The following is a 17,083-nucleotide window of genomic DNA, read 5'->3' on the forward strand; positions in this document are numbered from 1 at the left end:
TAATGTAAGCAAGTTTAGCTACATAATAAGACTCAGACTTTCTTTCCCCTTGATATCAAGTAAAAAGTAAAAAATTCCATGCCACAATAAGAAAGTAAATGCACACGGACAGCATAGGCAAAGCTAGCCACGCAATAACACTTATGTTTGCTTTACCCTTGATGCCAAGTATAAAATGCAATGTCATATTAAGACAGTATATGCAGACTGACAATAGTAATTCCAGTCTGCATACACTTTCTTAATGTGGCATTCAATGTAGGCCATTGACAACACTTGTCATGTTTGCATTACCTTTGAGGAACAGTAGCTGTGCATCAAGGATGAAGCAAACAGTAAGTGTTATTACATGGCTAAACTGGCCTACATGTAATGCAATGGAGGCCATTCTAGCCACATGATAACACTTTTCATCCTTACTTTAACCTTTATGCACAGTAACTGTGCATTAAGGGTAAAGTAAACCTTAGTGTTATTACTAGTGCAATAATGAGAGGGGGTGGGGCCTGGCTTCTGCCACCTCGCTGCCTCTCATTATTTTGTGCTAAGTTTGTTATAGGGCCCAAAGGGCTCTGCATACAAATGAAGAAAAAAAAGATAGTGTTGCGGGAGACATGCCCCTGCTCGGAGGCAGGCAGCACAGGCTCCCATCACAAAGCAAAGGGCAGGTGGGAGAGATGATGAAGAAGAGGTAGATTCTGCGGGTTAGGATTGGGTAGAATACTATAGAATATCACATTTTCTTACAGTGGCAGGCCACTGCTGTTTTTTCAGACAAAATAATGTTGAAATGTACCCATGAAAGAGACTTTTTGGCCAATAAAAAGGTATGCGCACAAATTGTGCAACCAACAATTTTTTCATGAAAAGTGTGTCATTAACTTTTAATGCAGCACAAGGTTGGGTTTGCATATTTGAGCACTATGTTCCCCGTATTGGCGGCATCAGTTCTGCGTTAACCAAGATAAAAATAATAAGTGAACTACACATTTGCGAAATGCAATATTTCTTGCTGTTTCTGCCGCACTTGCATATGTTCACACAACTGAGCTGCATACATGGTTTATGATAACTGGTAAATTCAGGTGCTCGCTGGCGTCACGGCACAGCGGCATTTTCCACCGCACTCCAGAAAGGACGAACATAAAGTCCCATTTTTTTTATATGACATTACGATACTGTTCTGCAGTGCGATTTCTGCAAATTATGAGCTTTGGGTGAATCACATGACATTTATCCGGCCATCAATTTTAAACGTCCCTGCAAAGTAGCTTTATAAAATGCAATGGTTCCTGCAGCAAGGAAGTCACAGGCGTGGCGCGCTCTGCTCGAATTTCCATTTACACAGGGCCCAATAAATGCTCAAAGCCGCGGGACACCTGAGCACACTGGGTGCTGGATGTGAGTTGACAGACTCCGGACACACTTTTGTGTGTGTTTGTCAACACTGTTTCGGAAGTTGTTCACTATAGGTTTGTAAGGGGAGGGGGCTACGTGGGCAGGTGCTAGTTACTTATAAAACAGCAGCAGGCCGCCCAGAGACACGCTCTTGTAAGGGAACATTTGAAGAGGCAACCCTAGGTCATGCGTGCTGCGATGGGGCTGACGGTGCTGCTCCTGCTGGTGGCGCTCAGGCCCGGGCACCAAGAGAAGCTCTTCCACAGCCGGGACCACTCCGACCTGCAGGCCTTCCCCCAGCAGCAGGCAGAGCTCGTCACAGACCTGCAATCCGCACAGGTAGGCACAGCCAGAAGGAGGCAGGCCCGCCATGAACCCCTAGAACAGTTCCGGGTTATGCCAACTGGAAACCGTGTACAGAATGCAACACAGAAGCCATACACGGTTAACATTAACTACCAAGAGTGGACTGGACATTATTTCCAGGACCTACCTGTTTTGGTTCCCAAAGGGCCCCATATTACACAATTTAAGCAAGCCCCACCCTTTCCCCTAAAGATAATCTAACAATATAGGTTATATTTGTCCCTGTAGGTTTGTCTGATGTAGTAGCTTCGCTTGTTGTCACCGCTGTTGCCTTAGGATATATAGCGACAATGCCCATTTGCATTGCGTCAACTGTTGTCACCAGAGGGAGCTGTTGCCTTGGGATATATAGAGACAATGCCAATTCGAATAGCTTTGCCTATTGTCACCGGTAGAGGGAGCTGTTGGCTTAGGATATACAGTGTTCCTACAGCATCAATTAAAACCTGCACTTTGGCCCATGTACACGGGCCTTGAAAATAAAGGCCAATGATGCAGAGGCCCACTGGGAAGTCTCCAGAGTTACATACAAATGAGGGGTGAAGAGAGGCCTTCCTACCTGGATCACACATCCTTAAAACTTGTCTTCTGTCTGAGGTGTTTATTTTAAGAGATTGTTGGCGTTCCCTCGTCTAGTTGTAGATTGTGTGATGTAATTTAAAAACCAGTGAAACGTCTAACATTTGCCATGTATCCTGATTTCTCAATCACTATTGTTTTGGGTGGATATGGATAGAATGTGAGTGGGCGAATGTACACTGCACTGAGCTTGACACACTTTCCCTTAGGGCGGCTGGCAAGAGACCCCAGCCCTCTAGCCGTACTGCCCTGCGTGGAAGGAAAGGGAGGCTGGGCGCTGCACCCACTTCTAACAAAAAAACATCTGCCTGGAGGTGCAGGAAGGCAGTCAATGCACCCAGGTCCTTCTAACGGCATCTATCTGCAGGGGGGGTACAGCGAGGCTGGCGCCGTCGCCGAGCGCCCTCAGAGCACCTCTCTGCAGAAAGGTCAAGGTGTCCAAGGCCACTAGTGGGAGACAGGCTCACCCTGGATGTTGGCAATGAATCAGGTTGAACACCAGAAACGAATAGGGGAAAGGCGTCTATTGGGGGCCACTTGCCTGATCCCCCTAAAGTCAAGCCCTTCCGCATAGACGGGGTAGAGATGGTGCTTAGGGCACGAGCCCACTGCTACAGGCGAACTAGCAAGGGGTGCCAGCAGCATCCAAGCCCCAGGAAGGTTGGGGGGGGGGGGGGTCGGTGGCATAGCGCTCATCCCATAAAGCTGCCTGCTTTAACTCACTCATGTCATGCCTCAGTCACTACTAGTCCCAAAACGTATTGTGTCTTCATTCCTTTCCGTACCGTTGTATGGCTTTAAAAAACACACACACACACACACACAAAGCATTGACCTCATATTGAGGCCCTCGCCTTCCCAATGTTACATGGTTATCACTTGTGGTCGGGATATTCCGTTCACATTTTAGAGGTTGCCCACGTGTTGCATCATCACTGCAATTGTGGCTGCATGTGACTGCATGTGGTGCAGTGGTGCATGCCACCAAGGACGCCGAGAATGCCTCCTTCTCAGTGGCACTTCCATTTCTTTCCCTTATCTTGTTTGTATTGTGTATTTATTATCATTGTAACTGTGTCTTTGTATTCTTTTTGTTGTAAAACGTGTGCATTGTTTTGCATTCCAGTACCATGAGATTTTTTTCCCCTGGTATATGCCTGCACTTAATACATATCTTTCACTGCCACCCCTACTACTGGTATAGGCCAATACTACTGGGTGTCTGGAACCAGACTTTTGTGTGCATTAGGACTGTATAGTGAATGGGCTTCGATTGCAACGAATTTGCAGAAACCAGGATCTAATGTACGGATGACATACAAGTGTGGGGGGAGGGGAGAATACTCGATAGTAACTTAAAGAAAATAACAATACACATTTTAAAAGTGTGGCATCAGGAAATAAAGTAATTTATCTACAATCACATATACTTTAGTAAAGTGTGGGCGCTTGGATTAAAACCATGGGCTCAACATTCAGTTGTCTGCAAAATAACCAGTGTTATCGTTTTGCTCCAACATGATGCAAAATATTGTCTACAGTGAACGTTTCAAACACCTACTAAACCCTGGCAGGTGTGGAGGCCATATTGCAAAGACACACGTGAATTAGGGATCAGTCCAATGATATTTCAGCTGATAGATACTACTCTATTTCGATGTGTATAACGTGTTCGCCGAACCCTGCCTGTTTTGACGCTTTCTTTGTTTTAATTCAGCAATTCTTATCGAAGTATGGCTGGACCGAGCCCGTGCAATGGGAGGAGGCCTCGCCTCAGAGCAGCGCCGCATTGCCAAGCTATGAGGGCGCGGACCTGATGCAGGAGGGTGCCCCGATTTCAAGGTACGGCCAGGAACTGCCGGCCGAACCCACCCAGGCCCCTGCCTTCGTCGACGCACTTAAGAAGTTTCAAGAGTTGAACGGCATTCCCGCCACTGGAAAACTCGACGACGCCACCGTGGCGGCAATGAACAAACCCCGCTGCGGCGTCCCCGACAACCAGAAAATAAAGGCACCCCCTGGGCCCACAAGCCACCCGAGCAGTGCCTCGAGCACCTCGCAGAACGCGACCAACCACCAAAGTCCCGGAAATGGAACTGCGCCTTCCAAAACGCGAAAAAAGCGTTTCTTGCAACTGCTAGCATCGCCCAATCAATATACCAAAGACATGGGTGCCCAGCAAGGAGCGGGGAAGGGTGCATTCTCCAAAAAGTTACTGAAATGGAGACTGGTTGGCGAGGGGTACAGTAGCCAGCTGTCCATTGACGAGCAGAGGTACGTCTTCAAGATGGCATTCAGGATGTGGAGCGAGGTTATGCCCCTGGACTTTGAAGAGGATCTCACGTCCCCGTTGTCTCTCATAGACGTGAAGCTAGGTTTTGGAAGAGGTACGTGCTGCAGTTTTTAGGGCCGCCACGAGAGGCACTTGTCGGGGTGAAGCCCGTGCTTTGAGGTTGTTCACGCTGTGAGGGTGAAGTGAGCATTTTATTAAATGTTTTGCTGTCCCAGAGGTGATCTGACAGGGCTCTTGGAGGTGCTGTATTTTCTCTGCCCTGCCTCACGTCCATTTATCAAGGTATGTTAACCCTTAGAAACCAGGCCATCCTGCATTTCTCACCTCGTGACTATTAGGGGACCCCTTTGTAGAACAACGCAGCTGCATTTCATGTTTTAATCATTTTTATTAGTGTTTTATACTGCAGCAACTCCCCACTGCTGTAGTCTGAAAGTGCGGAAACCTTGTCTGAGTTAATGTTCATGAAGGCCCGTCCACTGACAGCAAGACCTTAGTTGGCTTCGGATACATTGACCAGAAAATGTTGTGATAGAAGAGGAGGAAGATGTGATTGGGTAAAATTGGGTGCAGAGCAGGAGAAGTTATGTAAGTGGGTGAAAGATAGGTGTAGATGATTGTTTATTTATTATTAAATATATATATGTAAAGTATGGATGCGCGAGGGGCCCGAGATCTGCTGGAGCCATCCTAAGCATATCCTGGGCATGGTTGATCAGAATCATCCAAGTGGATGGGCCGTGGCTCTTAAAAGGTCTAGATAAATAGGCTGCCCAAGGCTGAGGATAAATGCCCTCAGTATGTGTGATGCTTATGAGTTCCTATAAAGGAAGCAGTTATAAAGGGTGCGCAAAGAAGAACAATTTAATGAAAGAAAGGGGCGAAAGGATACGTATCACCACCTCCATTCTTGGCCAAGGCAAGGTATTGCACAGCCAACCTCTGGTGGTACCACATACAGCACATGCCCAATCTCTACCCAAGCCAGAAGAGGGCCAATTCCTAGGGTTGATCCCCTAGCCAAACCAGATCCAGTCCCCCTCGAGCCAGAGCCCCTGGACTTCAACATCCGTACTCCAACCCCTGCCAGCAATACTCTCCCATTCTCTTGCTGTCATACATCAGTACCAAACTCCATAGTAGAAATGAGCATTTTACAAGAACTTTGTACAGTTAAAAAATGCCAGTGCACAAAGCTAGTGCAATTAAGTTATTCCCCTTTTTAGTAGCTTCTTTTGCTGATAAAACATTTGATTTCCCTCTCAAAATGTCTTTACGCTTGTAGCGGGTCATGCGACATTAAAACCAATAATCTGTTTATACTGTGGGCACCAAGGCAATATTTAATTTAGATTGCTGGCCACTGATTGGTTGGTACTGCTGCAAAACTCTCAGTGTATTGGCAACTGTTCTGCAGGACACACAATGACACATGGCTTATCCCCCTCGCTATTGTGAATGGGAGTTTAGATTAAACTAAAAACATGGAGTCGAGTATTATGCATTAACCTCTTTATCTACTAGTGCAGCAGCAAAGAAAAAAACACCTTTTTATAAAGACATGTTTAGATATAAGTAGTAGTAGTGTGTCATTTGTATAGCACCTTTCACCATTAGTACAGTCACAACGCGCTGTAGGTTGAGCGCCCTTGGGGGACCAGAGTCCAGGTATGGGATGATCGAGTAGGTGCTAGACTGCATGTGTGCATAACATTAAAAGATTCACAAAGGGCCTGAAACAGAGCTCATAATGAGCCGGGGTCATGACCCCCAGAACAACCAATCACTTCAGGGCCCAGCACATAAAGGTCCTTGTCATGAGTCTTTCTTCCTCTTCTTTAGCACTTGGAACAACTTGTATTACACCACTGCATTGAACAGAGCCCAAATCAATATGTAGCAGGAAGGTTAGCCTCTGAAACATTTTTCATCCTCTCAGTAATTAGTACCTGAGTGAAGAGAGAAACAACAGGGTGGGTGGGAGGCACAAATAGTCTTAGAGTCCTCAATACTTTGACCTTAAAATACATAGATATGTAGTAATTATGAAACGCCCACCATTAGTAAAACCATGAGAAATCTTGAAAGAGAAGAAACATAGAGATAATATTGTCGTTTACTGAAGTAGGAAAAAACTTGTGGGAAGTTTACCCAACAATATTAACTACTATATTTACCAGCTGTAAATTCATTACAGAGTGTTCTCACAATGATAAACCTTTTGAAACCTGGAAATCACCTATTCCGCTATCTTTTAAAAGAAGAAGAATAAACAGTGGTGGAGTATAAGACACAGAAAAGGAAACCCTAATGTTTTTAGCAGAAATAATATCAAACTAAATATTGTTGTCTTGTCCCTTTGAGGGAGCTTAACTACCCATCGAGTATGCTGGGAGCATGAGCTTTATAGTTTATAATTTCCGTCTGCGTATCTGCCCTTCAGAGTGGAGGGGGGGGGGGGCATTGACTCAGCCGAAGTGCAGAGTTAAAATGTCTGACGCCATTACTTGGCTAATTGAATCACGGCGTGGGAACACCACAGACGTTGTCAATCTCTTCTAAGAAAGACGCTGTGGGCCCATTTAGTAGAGCAGCTTAATCACATCACTGCTCGGGAGTATCACAGCTGCCTACTCTAAACTCAGGGGCGCCGAGTACGCTGGTACTCCAGGGCCCAGGCACCCACCAGAATAATTAAATCAGGGCTGAGCACCCCCCCCCCCGCCGGAGAGAAGAGGCGCAGTATGGATGGCCCTTTGTGCCCAGCGGGTAAAAGCCGCAAACATTTCTAACTAAGTCCTCCCCTCCAGTCCTCATATTGGTGGGTGGTCCTGGAGGGGAGGGCTTAGGGGCCATCGGAAGCTCCTGTTGTTTTGCTTCCGTGCACATGGGGCACAACGCCACTAGCCGAAGCAGAGACCAGCACGCTGGAAAAGCAGCAGCATCAGAAGCAGCAGGTATGTTCTTTTTTCTTCCCTTTTTACATGTTTTCCCTCTTTTTTGTTATTCCCTGCTACTTTTTGTTCTCCCCGACTGCCATTATTTTGTTTACCCCTTTCCCTTCCCCCACTTCTACATCGGTGTCTCCATTTCTAAAAATCATTTTGGGTTGGGTATACTTCTACATCTGTGGACCCCTGACAAGAGGGGTGCACAAATGTAGAGGTACACCCAAGCCAAAACGATTTATAGAAAGTGAGGCACAGATGCAAAGCAGCATTTGTCCCTCAATTTTTAAAAATCGTTTTGGGTTGGATGTATTTTACATTTGTGCACCCCCTTGCATTGCATCTGTGACTCCATCCGTTTTGGGTTGGGTGTACTTTTACATCTGTGCACCCCTCTTGGAAAAAGGGGTGCCCAAAACGATTTTAAAAATGGAGGCAAAGATGCAAAGCAAGAGGGGTGCACAGATGTACAAATACACCTAATCCAAAACACTGTTAAACAATGTTACATCTACATCTGTGCACCCCTATTGCTTTGCCTCCATTTTAAAAATCGTTTTGAGTTGGGTGTACCTCTACATCTGTGCACCCCACTTAAGGGGTGCACAGATGTGGAGATGTAGAGGTACACCCAACCCAAAACGATTTAATAAATCTAGGCACATATGCAAAGCCATGGTTTGGTCATGTTTTGGTCATTGCCCTTGGTTGGAGGATCGGTCATGTCCGGATCTCTTCTCTTGAAGGGCAGAGGAACACATTTCAGCCACATGACATTGGGTCCATTTGATCATACTTGGGTAATTGCCCTTCATCAGGTTGGGACACATGATCACTCCTCTTGGAGGGATCAGTCAGACCATGACCACGCTTTTGGTATGTTGAAACTGGTTTGGCCATAGTTGGATCATTGCCTATTGGGGTATGAAAGGATTAGTCAAACTACGATTACTGCTGTTGGTTGGGAACTGCTCTTGCCAGGATCACTTCTGTTGAGAGGGACAGGAGCACTGGGTCAGCCATATCATGAGCTTTGGTAAGCTTGAGCACTTCAAGATAATTGCCCTTCATCGGGCTGGATCACATGATCATCTCTGCCGTGGAGTGGGGTTGGCTAATATGATCACTGCGCCTGGTGTGGGGCCAGGTTTAATTATTATCATTGTCTTTGTGGGGACAGACCATACTTTGCGGGGGTCATGCACACCATGATTATCACCATTGGGTTGAGTTGCAATAGCCAACCCATCCCCATTGTCCATGGAGGGCAAATGTCACACAATGGCCCTTACCCTTGCATGGGTTTGGTCATACCACAATCATTTCCCCTTGCTGGGGTGCTCCATAATATGATTGTTGCCCCATGGTGGGGTGGTTCATACCATGATCACTGCATATGAGTGGTGCTATTTCCAGTGTGATGATTGCCACTGAGTGGGACCAGCTATAGAAATTCGATTGCCACTGAGTGGGGCCAGCATAACCATTTCCACTGAGTGGGGCCAGTAATAGCATGATGATTGCCACTGAGTGGGGCCAGCTATAGAAAGATGATTGCCACTGAGTGGGGCCAACTATAGCATGATGATTGTCACTGAGTGGAGCCAGTTCCAGTATGATGATTGGCACTGAATGGGGCCAGTTCCAGTATGACGATTGGCACTGAGTGGTGCCATTTTCAGCATGATGATTGGTACTGAGGGGGGCCAGTTTCAGTATGATGATTGGCAGTGAGTGGTGCCATTTCCAGTGTGATGATTGCCACTGAGTGGGGCCAGCTATAGAAAGATGATTGCCACTGAGTGGGGCCAACTATAGCATGATGATTGGCACTGAGTGGGGCCAGTTTCAGCATGATGATTGGCACTGAGTGGGGCCAGGCATAGTATGATGATTGGCACTGAGTGGTGCCATTTCCAGTGTGATGATTGCCTGAGTGGGGCCAATTATAGCATGATGATTGCCACTGAGTGGGACCAGTTACAGCATGATGATTGCCTGAGTGGGACCAGTTACAGCATGGTGATTGCCTGAGTGGAGCCAGTTATAGCATGATGATTGCCACTGGGTGGGCCAGTTATAGCATGATGATTGCCACTGAGTGGGGCCAGTTACAGAATTATGATTGCCTCTGAGTGGGGCCAGTTACAGCATGAAGATTGCCTGAGTGGGGCCAATTATAGCATGATGATTGCCACTGAGTGGGACCAGTTACAGCATGATGATTGCCTGAGTGGGACCAGTTACAGCATGATGATTGCCTGAGTGGAGCCAGTTATAGCATGATGATTGCCACTGGGTGGGCCAGTTATAGCATGATGATTGCCACTGAGTGGGGCCAGTTACAGAATTATGATTGCCTCTGAGTGGGGCCAGTTACAGCATGATGATTGCCTGAGTGGGGCCAATTATAGCATGATGATTGCCACTGAGTGGGACCGGTTACAGCATGATGATTGCCTGAGTGGAGCCAGTTATAGCATGATGATTGCCACAGCATGATGATTGCCTGAGTGAAGCCAGTTATAGCAGCCAGTTACAGCATGATGATTGCCTGAGTGGAGCCAATTATAGCATGATGATTGCCACTGAGTGGGGCCAGTTACAGCATTATGATTGCCACTGAGTGGGGCCAGTTACAGCATGATAATTGCCTGAGTGGGGCCAGTTATAGCATGATGATTACCTGAGCGGAGCCAATTATAGCATGATGATTGCCACTGAGTGGGGCCAGTTACAGCATGATGATTGCCTGAGTGGAGCCAATTATAGCATGATGATTGCCATTGAGTGGGACCAGTTACAGCATGATGATTGCCATAGTGGAGCCAGTTACAGCATGATGATTGACAGAGTGGAGCCAGTTATAGCATGATGATTGCCATTGAGTGGGGCCAGTTACAGCATGATGATTGCCTGAGTGGAGCCAGTTATAGCATGATGATTGCCACTGAGTGGGGCCAGTTATAGCATGATGATTGCCACTGAGTGGAGCCAGTTATAGCATGATGATTGCCACTGAGTGGGGCCAGTTATAGCATGATGATTGCCACTGAGTGGGGCCAGTTACAGCATGATGATTGCCTGAGTGGAGCCAGTTATAGCATGATGATTGCCACTGAGTGGGGCCAGTTACAGCATGATGATTGCCTGAGTGGAGCCAGTTATAGCATGATGATTGCCACTGAGTGGGGCCAGTTACAGCATGATGATTGCCTGAGTGGAGCCAGTTATAGCATGATGATTACCATGGCTAGTTTGCTAGCCAATTTTTCCACTGTTCTGCTCCCCCCATACCCCCAGTCCTCATTGCACCAAGTTGGCGACTACGTGCAAATGCGGTCATATAACTGCCGGCGATGTCACTTCCTATATTTGCCCCCCCACCCCCCGGGAAATTCATAAGACGGCTCCCCTGCTCTAAACCTAAAGGGTTTTCTTCTTCAGAAAAGAAACACAGGTGAACAGGGTTGCTGGCTCAATTTATTGAGCGCCCAACCAACGAGTATTCTCAGCTTAATTTATTGTGAATACGTATCTCCGTGTGGTTTGGACATTGAAACAGGGCCGCCCAGTTTAGTATGCACAGAACGTACCAGTGCGCTACTGTAGCACTTGGGGAAACATCCACACCGTAACATAACGCTAGTAACCATATATATAATAGCACTTAAAGCACAGAAAGAGAAACACGATTACGCAGCAACGAGGGAACACAAACTGCAAGTAGTTATCTGCCGTGATGAGCAGCAAAGAAAAGGAAGAAGGACTCATGGCAAGGACCTTTCTCTGCTGGGACCTGTAGTAATTGGTTCTTCTTGGGGTCGTGACCGCTGCTCATTAGGAGCTCCGTTTCAGGTTCTTTGGGAACCTTTTAATGCTCTTTGCTGCTGGAGGAGTAGATAAATAAGTTAATGCATATTAGGAAGCGCCTGGTCTTGCCATAGAAGGCACGTCTCCAAATACCAAGTCAGTCACCACCAGAAGGGATGCCTCGGTCGCTGCCGATGTCATACTACTTTTGACCATGATAATCACAGCACTCCCTCTCTTACCCTGCAAGATATGGGTCTGTCCTTAGTTTGTGTTGCTGTTAGCAACAGTTATGGTGGCTCTAGGAATGTAGAAAATAGTGACCATCTTGGTGCTAAATACAAATTAAAAAAGCATTGGTTAATCCACTAGTTTGGGATTTCAAAGAGTTCTGCCATAAACAACTTTGTGGAAAGCATACCACAGAATTTGTTACCCCCAGTTTGTTCTTTGAAATGCCTTTTCCACCAGTATGCCCGAGTGGTACGAGCGCACACACATGCTTTTTTTTATGACGCGTGTTTTTAATGAGATCGTTATTTTCATTTAGAAATGCGCCAGTCCACGGCCACTCAATGTCCAAGATTCTATCCTGTCCACTACACCAGCAGGGATAAGGATACTACTGGCAGTAATCGGCCAATGCCATTGGGCGACCAAACATTACATGTGCTAAAGAAGCTTACTGTCTATGGTCAGTATCTTTTAATCATATTAAATCGAAGTTTTGTGTAGTGCCAAACCAATTTGCCAAAAGGCAGTAACTTCAGAGCGCCTCAGAGTCTAAAATGAGGCAATTTGGATCAAAACGAGGTCTATGCTCCCTCTGAGGCAGGCATTAGGGGGTGCAGTTGATAATTGATATGCACAAAGGGATGGAGGATGCCTGAAACCGGAGACTTATGTGACCGAGGAGGGGGGTCTGTCCTCTTTAATGACAGGTGCGCAGCAGGGTTGGCAAGGGCACCTGAAAGTCACATACCCATGGCGCTGGAGTGAACCTCTATTGCAGAGACTGGTCCCCATTTTACCTCAGCGGATATTCCAGCCAATCAGTTGCAAATGGTTTTTACTTGGTACATTTAGTGGCATGTGGGTTTTTAGCATCTTCTAAACTACCATGGATACAGGGTTGATGCCAGTTCTACCTAGAAACAACTGGTTATTGTTATTGGTGTTTATCGATTGACATTCCTATGTAAATAGTAGCCTGACTTGACCTGGACTTGTTTTATGTGCAGTCATGATAACAAGAAAAACACATTCAGGTTCCTCCATCCATAGGAGAATACTCGTGGGCCCACCATCACTGGGCAAGTGCAAAGAATAGCAAGAGTGCCCCCACCAAATGTTTAGGCCCGGACCTCAGCACACCTCGGGACAGCCCTGGCAGCTTCCCCTGCTCCCTTGGCCACCGCCTCGTCGCTTTATCCGCGCCCTGGCATGCCATCACTCAGCTTGTCACAGGAGCAGCTGCGCGCAGATAGGCCCAGATGGCGGCAGAATCATTGCGAGCATAAAGGGCCTCGCCAACAGACAGGTGAAGGCCGATTAGAACACCTGCGCAATGAGCGATTACTGCAATAACGGATTTACGGCCTACCCGCGGAAAGCACGACATCTTTGTAGGCAGGCCAGCCTCATGATGATGGAATGAATGGCTTTGTAATGATGGAAAATTAGGCAGACTGAAAGAACAGGTGGGGAGTTTAAAAGCCAGATCTGGCAGGGTGCACGAAGGAAACAAAAGGGAACGCAGACCCGGACGCAGCAGTGCCCCCTCACTGGCATTGTGAAAGGGTTGGCAGGTGGCTCCATGTCACCGGGACATCCAGTCCAACAGTCGAGGTTATGTTGTACTTCGGTCCCAATGGGTCAGTGGAGGTGAAGCAAGACTACAACTCCCAAAATGCATCGTTATTAAATGGAAGTGTAGGACTGTCCTGTTACCAGGGGTGGACTGGGAAGCAACACTGGCCCAGGAATTGTTTTTTCAAAGTTCCCACATTCTGCACTGAGATTAGCAAAAACCTCTTAAAATATTGCTCCCCACAAGAAATTGTTGACAAGTGAGCTAACGGGACTGCAATTTAAATCTTTGCTTTCCTATATAGGGATGCTTGCAAGCAAGTGAGCGCATCACGCAGTATATTTTGGTGTATGCCCTGAAGTCTTGAAAGTCCATTCGCAAAACCCAAAGGAGGAAATTCAAGCTCAATATGAGGAACAAAAAGAAAGCTGTGAGAATGCTATTTTTGCTTAATATATTTCTATAATGATTCGTATATTTGTCAGGTTGCTTTATCATGTGTTGTGTACTTTTCTAGTCATCAATTTAAAACGACGCATTCTTGATAGCTAAACATTGCGAACTGCACTTGAGAAGACGTGGTCAAGTGCTTATGTTGCCGACTGGTCTCAAATTCCAGTTTCACCGCTTAACTAAATAGTGTGATCCTCATTGTATTACAATGTGCCTTAACTACCAAAACTAGAAGTCCCTAGAAGTGATTTTGTGAACACTATATGCTCATTTAAAAAAGACTAATTCATAGTATGACTACAAATATAAAAATACCTATGACAATATATTGCACATTAAAGGTATCTGTTTCGTGGCTTACTCATGGCAATTTTCCATCTGATGGCGAGGAGTCCAATTTGTTTCTTCTCCTCTGAGTTTGTAAGGGTGGGGTCAATGTGAACTGATTGGTGGTGCTCTTCTAAAAGCTGCCACACCATGAAGTCACAATGAGGCCCAAAAAATGGCATAACATATCTGGCAAGCATATGGTACATTCAAAATGAGTCAGTTACATCCTATGGAGAAACCTATTGGCTTAAAGCAAGGCATCGATAAGTGATTTTGAACACTGTAATGATAGGACATCATTGAGAAAAAGAAAGAACCATGCCACCCTTCTGTAAAGAAAGTGACTTTTATCGCAGCAAGGTGAATTTGTGGTCGGGAGACTGTTCCTTAGCTCAGGATAAAAACCACAAAGGTACTCCTTTTCTTCCAAGTGACAAAGGAAGGGGAAACGGGCACATTCCTTGTTTTGGCAGAGGTATCCTTTCCTTGGGTTCAACGAAGATCTGTTCTTTCCAACAAAACCACCAACAAATGAATGGTGAGTCCGTTCATGTCCTTGCTAATCGCAGCATGTTGAGGAAATCCATCGTCTAAAGGGTACATGATCTGCAGTCTCACAGGAGATCCGGAGCATTACTATGCCTTTGCGAGCGAGTACAGGAGGCTGGGACTGCAAGGAATCCAAGAGAGCCTGCGTCTGAAAATACTTTGAAGTGCTGGGGCGGTGGGTGCTTAAGCCCCAGACTGGGAGCGGCAGACTGCAGGTAACGGTGTTACTCACCCTAGTCGCATCTGCTCTTAAAAGCAAACCTGGAAGGGAATATAACAACGCAACATTGTAAATTGAACTATTTGGGCAGCTTTCGTGTACGTGCACTCTCAAATCACTTGCTCAACTGCAAAATTCTGTAACAAATTCTGTAAAATTCAGGACACACTGATTTCCTGTGTAGAGGAGTAACTCTGAGAAAACAGGCCAGAGTCTTTGAAAGCAAACGCTCTGCAAACTCATGAACAGGGTAATGCTGTCTCTAAGGGAGCAAAACACGAGCAATTGAGAGTGAAGGAAGGGGTGACGAGTATTTGTAAATACATGTTGACTGTGAACACATTCCTGAACTCTCAAAGTGCATTGGAAGAAGGGAGAACACGGCCATCTGAACGAAAAAGAGGAGGGTAACAACACTATAATATTAGAACCGTCGTGTCAATGTCTATTATGGGATAAAGTGATACAGGTAATTCCAGCTTTGGAAGGGTAATCTGCTGATCTGATTCCCCCATCATAAGCTCCTTGCCAAAAGCATAGTGTGTATTTGTGCCCTGCTGCATCAGTATCCTGATCTGCAGCACCTGCTATACCAGTGGCGCGAGAGCAGGTTCAGAGGGCACAAGTGCCCAATTGACAGCAGCAGTGGTAGCCAAGTCTCTGCAGTGCACGGGCTGCATTTAAGACATGCACTCCTGTACAAAAACACCGTAATTATGAGTTTAATATCCTTGTGGCAGATACATCTAAAAATATAAGCATACCCGAGTTCTGCTATGGCAGATGGTATTCATCATAATTATTACAGCCACAGCAATTTGATATCGCACATGGGTCAGCCCAGCTCAGCTGTGAAAGGGAATGTGTGTATTCCCCCAGACAGATTACCCTTGCTATGGCTAGCAGGATTGTGACCTTTGGTCCCAAGAGACTGGTTAGGACACCTTTACTCCCTCCTTGCACCAGGGCATATCCTTTTACAAACATTGTGATTTTTACTGGCCTTAAACTCCTGATTCATGACCCAGAGTGCTACATCTTTCTATCTGTTCTTATTTTGTGTTCTTGCGCCAGGGGTGCACTCTGTACAGTGGTTTTCTATTTAGTTATTTTTGCAGGTGGTGTGTTTCATTAAAGTATATCTATTTTTATAGAACCTTGATTGAACATTCCCTTTATTTTGTAATATTTTACTATTGCTGTTTGGGTTCCTACTGAACCTCATTCCCACCTCTCGAGAGCATAGCCTTCCCTCGGCCCACGTTACCCCAAAAGATGAAGGAGGCATATCTCTTAACTGTGGCTGTTTTACCTTGACGATTGGGGTTGTTCTTGTTTTGTAGCAGTGTGAGTGCAGTCTAGATGCTTTAGCGATTACTCACACTTTTACTCCTGCAGGGCAGATGTAATTTCGTGTCAGTGCCCATCGTTTGTGTCAAAGGCTTTGGAATAGGAAAACCCTACCAATACTTCCTACTGGGTACCTGCAGATAACAACCTAAAGGGATGAAGCAGTTGCTACTAAAGTCTGGGAGGGAGTGAGGAATGGAGGGAGGGATGAAGGGAAGTATAATACTTCCCTATGTATCTTTGATAGAATCGAAACATCCCACTCCCGCCACTCAGGGGAATTAGTCTTTCTATGGCAAGAGCAGAGGCTTCCTATTATACACGTGTCAAGCATTAGTACAAACTCACATGCCACTTGTGGTGTGTGTATGTGAGGGAAACCACAAAGAACCTGATAGATTTCCAGCAGTCCACAAACTCACATGCCACTTGTGGTGTGTGTGTGTGTGTGATGGAAACCACAAAGAACCTGTTCGAGTTCCAGCAGTCCACAAACTCACATGCCACTTGTGGTGTGTGTGTGTGTGATGGAAACCACAAAGAACCTGTTCGAGTTCCAGCAGTCCACAAACCATATGCCATACCCATATACTAATTTGTGATTTTTCTTGCACACCTGCCCACTTGGGCTGGTAAAGTCAAGGGAAGGGAATGCTAAATGTGAGAAAAACGTAGAAGACGTCCCTTCCCTACATACTGAAATCTTGAACAACAAATGAAAGGAGAACCACTGAACAGTCACGCATATGCCAAGCCTGCTCTCAAGGTCTAGGGAGGCATGGCCATGAAGCATGTAAAGCATGTTTCTTTCTGTTGGAGCTTGAAATGGGTCCAGGCAGTTGATGCCGCCACATTTATCAATAGAAAAACCCTTGACTGCCTCTCCACAGTAAAAACAAGGCAGGAGAAGGGAGAAACCAGAGTCATTGATGGGAAATCCCTTCATTTAGAACCCGAAACAGCGTTTTGTTCCT

General features: G+C 46.1%; 1 protein-coding gene across 1 annotated transcript in view; it reads left to right on the forward strand.

The window, feature by feature from the left end:
- Positions 1–7,381: 7,381 nt before the first annotated feature.
- Positions 7,382–17,083, forward strand: part of MMP21 (matrix metallopeptidase 21) — a 105,690-nt gene continuing 95,988 nt past the window's right edge. The window contains exon 1 of the mRNA XM_069611507.1: positions 7,382–7,593. Within this exon, the coding sequence (XP_069467608.1) occupies positions 7,524–7,593 (70 nt within the window). The 5' untranslated portion in view covers positions 7,382–7,523. The remainder of the gene's footprint in view (positions 7,594–17,083) is intronic.

Source organism: Ambystoma mexicanum, chromosome 8 (assembly GCF_040938575.1).
Source record: "Ambystoma mexicanum isolate Mex_15411 chromosome 8, UKY_AmexF1_1, whole genome shotgun sequence".
NCBI lineage: Eukaryota > Metazoa > Chordata > Amphibia > Caudata > Ambystomatidae > Ambystoma > Ambystoma mexicanum.